This window comes from Raphanus sativus, chromosome 1 (assembly GCF_000801105.2).
Source record: "Raphanus sativus cultivar WK10039 chromosome 1, ASM80110v3, whole genome shotgun sequence".
Classification (NCBI taxonomy): domain Eukaryota; kingdom Viridiplantae; phylum Streptophyta; class Magnoliopsida; order Brassicales; family Brassicaceae; genus Raphanus; species Raphanus sativus.
In genome coordinates, this window is record NC_079511.1 from 23457326 (window position 1) to 23466168 (window position 8843).

General features: G+C 29.9%; 2 protein-coding genes across 3 annotated transcripts; both read right to left on the minus strand.

Moving 5' to 3' along the window:
* Window positions 1-1659: 1659 nt before the first annotated feature.
* On the minus strand, window positions 1660-3928 carry LOC108833528 (OVARIAN TUMOR DOMAIN-containing deubiquitinating enzyme 2). 2 transcript variants are annotated; one of them, XM_018606937.2, is made up of 9 exons: window positions 3768-3928; window positions 3277-3370; window positions 3152-3197; window positions 2770-2878; window positions 2554-2645; window positions 2412-2474; window positions 2201-2319; window positions 2028-2103; window positions 1660-1933 (listed from the first exon to the last, which is right to left on the minus strand). In XM_018606937.2, the coding sequence occupies exons 2-9, from the start codon at window positions 3339-3341 to the stop codon at window positions 1877-1879; spliced, it is 627 nt and encodes a 208-aa protein (XP_018462439.1). In that variant the 5' UTR covers window positions 3342-3370; window positions 3768-3928; the 3' UTR covers window positions 1660-1876. The 2 variants fall into 2 exon arrangements, with proteins under 2 accessions (XP_018462439.1, XP_018462440.1); XM_018606938.2 differs by lacking the exon at window positions 3768-3928 and adding an exon at window positions 3634-3749.
* A 1768-nt stretch (window positions 3929-5696) lies between these two features.
* Window positions 5697-7066, minus strand: LOC108858205 (AP2/ERF and B3 domain-containing transcription factor At1g51120-like). The gene has a single exon (XM_018632167.2). The coding sequence runs from the start codon at window positions 6781-6783 to the stop codon at window positions 5767-5769; it is 1017 nt and encodes a 338-aa protein (XP_018487669.2). The 5' UTR covers window positions 6784-7066; the 3' UTR covers window positions 5697-5766.
* Between the last annotated feature and the right edge of the window lie 1777 nt (window positions 7067-8843).

Genomic DNA, 8843 nt, shown 5'->3' on the forward strand with positions numbered 1-8843 from the left:
GAATACTATATGAAATAATATTCTATTCATTAGACAATATACCATTTAAGCTTCATATAACTTAAATATTTGTTCATGGGTTCACTAATCCATAGAGGGAGTTAGGGTTTAGTTTTGAAGAGTGGAGATGATTTAATTTGAGAGTTTGGGTGTAGAAAAAAAAGAATTATGAAATTACGAAATATGAGACTTTGGAAACCCATAAGAGATTGGCATTTCAAATTTGGGGGCACCATAAAAGATGCCATAACATAAGATGATATATATTACTCACTAGACTCTAAATAGAATACTATAAGAAATAGTATTTCAATAGTTACTATACCATTTAATATACATAAAACATAAATATTTGTCCATGAGTACACTAATCCATAAGGGGTATAGTTTTCCAAATATATGACATGTTCATATTAGGATATGGTATAATAATTTATGATATTTTTCCCGGTCAGCGAAATGTTACACTTATTACAAAGGAAGACTCCAAACAGAATACTATATGAAATAGTATTTGTTACTTTAGTTACTATACCATTCCACTACATACACTGTAAATATTTGCCCATGGGTTCACTAATCCAAAAGGGGGTTAGGGTTTAGTTTTGAATAGTGGGACGATTTAAATTGTGAGTTTGGGTTTAGGGTTTAGAATGGTATGATGTAGTATGTATTTTTAATGTAGTTATTTATGTAAGGTTACCATAAATGGTACTGAAGTCCCCTGAATTATTGATAGAAAGAATAACGACGGTGAAAGGAGTAAAGGTATCACAATTTAGGGTTTAGTATTTAGAAGTTGGGCCTGAGTTAATCTTTATATACCATTTATAAAGTTTCTATACTATGTGGTTACGTTGAGAAAATTGGCAGCATTTTATATAAATTTTATTTGGATTTATATTTCAGTTATTTGAGTTTAGATTTAGTAACTAGATGATTTGTCTAGAGACTAATATTTGAGTGGATGGATAAAGTTTAATATGTATGTTTTATATTATGGCTGATAAATTTTAAATATATAATAAAAATTATATATTATATTTGGTTTATAGTTTTTTGATTATGATATATTTACTAATTAGAGGTAAGACAGTGATGTGGAATATTTTGGTACTGTCGTTGTTAATAGTGTGTATTAAATTTTGGCCACATCTTATTTAGTTAACATCATACGTAAGTTTTTCATTCACTATATATTTGTTTTGGCCACATCATCTCTAACAAGACAAAAATCACTGGATGATTACAGGAAGAAGGGGCAGAACCGGATAATAATTGGTATAAATGTTAGTTATTACATTATGTCAAAATCAATAGCATGCACCTAATTAACATATCAAACTTAGACATCTCGCAAATGTTAGTTATTAGTAATTATAATTTTGTTGCTTCTATTTTCAAAAAATTATACTATTTTTAGCACTTTATGGTAGAGATTATAAGAAAGTCACCATTAAATTTATAAATCTACTACAAAATTGATTACATAATCGAATCTATAGCATAATAATTACTATAATTCTGTTGTTTTTGTTTTCTAAAATTGGTACATTTTAAAACAACTAAAAGAAATATTATGTGTTTGGTGCTAAAAAAAAAGGAGGAGGAACAAATCTGATGTCCCAGCAGTAAAAAGGGTAAAAGCTGCTCTGACTCTGACTGAACACGTGTGGAATGTTATTATTTTGAACCAAAGAGAAAATGAAGACAAATATGTCCAAATTTTCATGACATTATTGGTGAGACAACAATGATGCTCCTCTTGAAGATAGGATACATCTAAAGAAAGAAAACAACACAATATGAATTGTACAACAGACTGAATTTGAATTTGAATTTGTTGACAACATAAAATTATAATCAAATCATTCCCTTAATGGTATTCTTGGAAGTTGACATGACCAGTTGCCTGAGCATGCTCCACAGCTTCCTGTTTCAGTTACATATTTCACCAATTCAAGCTCTATTGATCTATGAAGTACATATAAATCAGTAAGCGATTAAAAGAAAAAAAAGCAAATGACCTTTTGTCCAATAACACCAATTTGGCAAACACCACAACGCAGAGTGAAGTTTGCAGTATCTGTGTAACTCCTTTTCCTGAAACAGATGATATAAAACCAAACTCAAAAGGGCTTACTCTTGCTTTTATAAGCCACATTTTTAACAACACTATAGCTAATAACACATTATCTACCTTTGTTGGTCCTTTACTAGATTTAGAACAAGCCCTTCAATGGCCCCAATGGATCTATCTTTACCAACTGGAAATATAGTCATATCAAAGTCTTCCTCAGCATCTTCAAATGGAGACAACTACAAAAAAAAAAAATTGCAATAGGAAAAATACTTAAGCTACCAGTTTGATTATCAAGTTACCTTCTTTCAAAAATATATATCAAACTTACAGCGAGAGCATCATAGTGAAGACCGTCATAGATCAGCATAACTCTTTCGCTGTAGTTTTTGGTCTGCAAAGTAGATTAATAGCTACTGTTTTAATACTTAAATCTTTGCAGAATTTGAATGTTTTGAGAGTTAGTATGATACCTGTCCATACAGGTCACATCGACTGGTTTGAATATCATAAGCTGCAATTTCTCGACCATAATAGTCTGCTAATATCGAAAGCTCAATCGCACCTAACACAAACACACAAACATCATGAACCAAATAGACATTTTACTGCACATATATTATATCTTGCCTCATTTTAAATACAACTTATGGAGAGAATGTTGAACAATGTAAGGCAAAAAGAGAAACCTCCCCACTTCTCCGGATTGAGAATCCAAGCACAATATTCTTCATTTTGCTTCCCAAGAAATGCTTCGTTATACTTCTCCTTGTCGCTTGCAACTGCAGCAGCTATCACCTAAAGCATAACAGCACCAAGCTTATCTCTTATTATCTGGAAAGTCACCAAAGCTGGTTGCTTCAAATACTCAATTCACATGGGAACAACATTAATCTACCCTAAGTATTACTACTTTTTGATTGTTTTCAAGTGAATATAAACAAACATTGAACGCAGCTAAACACAAAGCTTTAGATACCATAGGAAGCGGATAACTACAAACTCAAGAAAAAAGAAAGAAGCTAGACAATGAATACAGCTAACTTTTAATAGATCAAAGAAGCTAAGAACCTGTCTTAGCTCAGGAGCTTTCTTCTTGTCCTTGTCCATGACATAACTGTAAACAAAAAAAAAGAAGAAGAGAGAATCCTCATAAAAATAAACACAAGCCTCAAAACATCTCTTCTTAAGATTACCCGATTGCGTTGAAGAGACAACTGTTGTCAGATGGTATAACTCTCCTCACAATGATTCCTTCCATTATACAATCTCAAACTAGCAAGAAAAAGCCTACTTGCATTCCCAAGAAACAAAAAAAAATCTCAATTAGTCAAGAATCTAATAAAATCCATAGCTGTTTCATTTAACCAAGAACCATTATCAACAGAAACAAAAAGACAAGTTCTTTTAATCAGAGAAGATAAGCTAAAATGAAGAGTCTTGATTGAATCTAATATACCACCAAACCAAAGTATTATGAATCAAGAAACATAGATTCAAATGGCAACCAAATCAGAAATGAAGATGTGAAAGTTTGCATTTTTATGAATTACCCAGATGAGTATGAACACCAAACACGACTAAAGCAAACAACTCTCAATCAGAAACTTGTTGTTGGATCCATCCACCAAATACACAAGGCATAAACACGTGTGAAAGATTGAAAGTTAGATAAGAAAGGACTCACCGTTGGCGTTGGGGTCAGAGAAAGAGATCTGATTCTGGAAAACTGAGAAAAAATACAATTAGATTTTTATGGTGGGGTGGTTGCCGTTTTTGCTCATTAGATTACTTGCTTCCTTTCGTCTCGTTACGTAAAGACAACCCAAGGCAACCAAGAAAAGAACCATTTTTTTTTGTCGTAACTTTTTTCTCTAAATTCTTTTTCTTTCAGATGGTTTTTATTTTTTGAAAAAAAAAAATTTCAGATGGTTGAGAATAAAAACTCTTTTACATGGTAAATCTCTCTACTTGTAATTTTTGTTTTTCTAAATTTATGTCATTGTTTTCTTCTTCATATTATTACTCTCTTTTTTTCTGTTAACTATCAAATGGCCAATATCTCTATGATATTATTTAAAATTTTACTTTCAAAATAATAATTTTGATATTAATATTACCGAGATGTGTTATTTATGTTTTTTACAAAAGTCGTCTATCCAGAAGATTTACTGGAATTATAAACGTAAAAACAAATTTGTATTTTTTGTCACAAAAAGCCGATTGTAATTTCAATGACTTTTTGAATTATTTTTGCATATGATTCAAGCTTTTGTATTTAGAATCAAGTTGTATGTCATATTTGACAAAAAAAATATAAAAACAAATTGTAATATGATATATAAATCATATATTATCCAAATTTATAGAATAAAACTTATTATGTAACTTTTGAGAGATATAAACTCCAACTGTTTCTCTTTTAAATTTAGTTCAAACCAACATATATAAAATTGAACGTAAAAACTAAATGAAACGAACAGAATTAATATTCCCTCCGTTCCTGAAAATAAGATTTTTTAGACAATTCACGCATATTAAAAAAACAATCAATGTTTTCAATTAAATTTTTTATTTATATTTATTATACATTTTCCAATAACTATGAACCAATAATATTTAGTCAATTCAATTGCTTTCAATTAACATGTTTTAAAAAAATCTAAAAATATCTTAAAAATATAGAAACTTTATTATTATGGAACAAAATTAAAGTCTAAAAAATTTTATTTTCAGGAATGGAGTTAGTAATATTTAGTCAAACTAAAACGTCAAAACATTAGTTTCCAATTTACGAAGAGCTGGTGTAATTATTATACGTCAGCCAAGAAAATCAAGAACAGAACAATTTTGTTTCTTTTCTTGTGGTCAACAAATCCTTTCTCAGATGCAAAAGAAAAACACTTTTACATGATATAAAATTTTACTTCCCGGATTTTATTTACTGAAATTGTAACATTTTTTCTCTTTATGTTTTACTCTCTTTTCTGTTGCTATCAAATCACGAATATAAATAAAATAAATAAGACGTTAAGCTTTTTTTTTGTCAAAAATAAGTCGTTAAGCTATTCTATATTCCACCATTCAAAAAATTATAAATAAATAAAACAATAACTTTTACAATTTTTTTGTAACATGCTTTCTATTACAATTTCTTTTACCAATCAATATTTTTTTACCGAAAGCAACTAGATTTTGAACTTTTAATTTTTTTACAAGAAAATAATTCATAAATTTCAATTTTGTATTTTAAAAATTTATCCGTTCCATTTATTTCTTTTGTTATATGCGGTCCCAGAAAAAGAATCCACAAACCGCAATGGATTATGAAACTATTTTCACTATTTCATCTGATGTTGTTTTGATTTTCCTTAATTTTGGATCTATTTGCAGTGTGACTCAGTTTGCAATTTGGCATCAGTGGAGCTTAACCTCCCCAGAAAGATCTTTCTAGTGGTATCGAACTTCGTATCTTACACTTTTATTCGTATATATTAAGAAAACAATGATAAGATGATTTGATTTATAGATCCTTTAACCAACTGAATCACTATAGTTTGTCTTATATTAGTTACCAATCTTATCAAGTATTGAAGTTCAAAAAAAAGGTACAACGTGACATCTAAACAGAAAGAAAGAAAAACTCTAGTTTAGTTATGAAACAGAAGTCTCTAAGAACAAAGTAGCTATTGAATCCTAACACCAAACAACATAAACCCTTCTTTGTTCTCCACTGATTTGGTTTCTTCTTCTCCTTCTGTTTTGACTTCTCCCTCAGAACTGTTACGAACAGTCTCGTTTCCTTCCTCATCATCACGGACAGCAGAACCATCGTCCGAAGAGCAGTGAACATCGATCATCAAGAAGTTCTTGCTTTGACCTCCTTCCAACGTCTTGCAAGTGTAAAAGACGATCACATCTTTCTCCTGGAGGCTCTTCTCCTTGACGAAACCAATCCATCCTCTGGTCAACACAAAGCTCTGGCTACTTCTCCAGTAACAATACCTAAACTTCCACTGTCTCATCGCCCTGTCGTAAAACACAACCTCAACATCTTCTCCTATCCCTCCCTCTTCTCTCTCGTCGTCTCGATCATCCCTTATAAAAGGCAAATACTTCACTGCATACTTCTTAGGTATCACAAGCCTGTTGAGCTTCCCTACATCGCTCGGTGTCAGCTCCTTCCTAAACAGCTCCGTGCACGAGAAACGCTTGCTCGATTCTTGATCCTCTTTCGACCCCACAACGTTGCATCTCTTGGCAATCTTGGATTGGATCTTCTTGGAAAACTCACTATATCTGCGTTGGTAAGTACCGTCTTTGATCATGCTCAACACTCCTTCGGTTGTGTGTTCGTTCTGAAAGGCCGGTTCGTGGATCGTGTACTCACTCCAAGGGAAGTTCCGGTGCGTGTTAGCGTCGTAGGTTCGGATCTTGATGGATGCGCTGTCGTAAGCCGCGGCGGCTTCAGCGGCGGATCTGAAAGTGCCGAGCCAGATCCTTCTGTGGTCTGCGTATATCTGAGCGCCCCAGTGACCGTTCTGTTGTTGAACCACTCCTTTGTACTTTACCTTGCCTGGCAAGGCAACCTCTAGGGCACTGTTCGGTGGGTTGTTAAGATGACTCATGCGTTTCTTGAAAGGCAAGAAACCACCGCTTGTGATCGATGAAGTCTCCTCCGTCTTTGCGTCTTCTGTATTCATTATTGACAGTAACTCTAGCTCATCCACAAAACAGAGTCACAGAGAGAACCAAAAGAAGAAGAAGATGATGATGAAATTGAAGGAAGAAAGTGAATTAAAGATAATATTTGTCGTATCGAAAATTGTGGTTGAGTATTCAGCAAGTAATAAGTTTCCTTCTTTTTGTTTGTTGTTTCTATAACTTGCCGACGGAAGATATTGGTATTTACAAAATTTTCTTATTGCTCAAGAAGACTAAGTTAATTACCTTAATTGTTGTCACTAAAATTGATATGTTTGATTGAGAGAAAAAGTAACACCTTAACAAATAAAAATCTCCACCATCCTAAAACAAATCAGGGCGATACGGCGATAACACGTTCAAATTGTTGTGAAGATGACATCTTTTGTATAATGACAATTTGAAACAATAAATAAATTATTATATTCACACGATATATTTTGTTGAAAATAAAATAACATTTACTAAATATGTTAAAGATTTTACTTAGACATACACTAATTATAAAAACAAACTTTTAGGTATATGTTAAATATATATATATATATATATATTACTAATCATGAAAAATATTTTTTTACTTAAAATAATAAAAATAAAGACAAACATCTGTATAATCGTGGTTTTTTTGGAAAAAAAAAAATTTAGAAAGAAGGGTTAAACCCGGATCAATGATGACACAAGCCTAATTTCCGGGTGGAGGTACAGCCTACAGATAAACCCTATTTTGGACGTTCAAATGAGTTGAAAATAATAACTCATAACCTTCATCCAGAATTAGGCTTGTGTCATCATAATCGTGGTTTGGTCTATAATTTTTGTAAGATTTAGACCATAAGTTCACCCAATCTATAAACGAAAAATAGGCTGAATTGACCAATTTTACTCAATAACTCACCTGACCGATGCAACTAATCATTCCAAATTAAATTTATCAGATAAGATCAATGATAATATTTGTTTTAGATTTCTGGAAACCCCAAAATAAAATGATAAAAAATCCCGAGTGGAAGCTTTTCTCAGTTAAAAAGCTTATTCTATCAAATCTAATTATATATTAATAAACTAGGTGATTTTCCCGTGCTCATGCACGGGTATAAATATTTATAAGAAAATATACTATAATAATTAATTGTTATTCACTTTTAATTTAAAATTAATTTATAATTTGTATGCATAAGTTATATTAATAATATTATTTTACTTTAATTAGACATATGATTTTAGATATGTTATATCTAATCGATTTTTTTTGTTTTTACAGTTGATTTAGTTATCATTTGGGTATATTGGATTGCATCTATTTCTCTGAATTAAATTATAATATTTTATATTAAATATATTAAAATTATGACTATTTTCTTATTTACATTTACGTTGATTGTTGTCTTGGATGTAAATATATTTGAGGAAGATTATGTATAACTTAAGATATATTGTTCTTATAATAAAATAAAAAAATAAACTAAAATGTCTTATTCCAAATTACACAATTAATATTTTAGAAATCTTTTTATATAAATAAGATATAATTTATAAAAAAACATTTTTGCTGTAGTTTAAAGATATTATAGTCAAATAAATATGTGAAAAAAAAATAAAAAAAATTCAATAATACTAATTAATTATAAACTATTTTTGTGTCAATCAAACACATATTAGTTTGGGTTACTTAAATTATTTTATGTAATCATCTAAGCAAATAGTTATGTATATAATAATTATATCTTTTACTCTAAAAATATATTTTTGTATTGTTTAAAATTATGTTTTAAAAGAAATAATATTTCTTTTTTCTAATATCAAAATTATCTGTGTGAATTTTGTTTTATGAAATCACATTATATACAAATATATATTTTTATTTAAGAAAATAGAGATATAAAGAAATATTTTATTACTTCAAAATATATTTTATGTTATTAAAAATATTTTTAAATGGAATATTTCTATTTTGTGAACTTTTCTTTTTTAATGAAATCATATTATATACACAAATATTTTCGTTTTTGAATTTTTTCTTTAATTTTATGATTTTTTTCCTTTTTATTATATATGT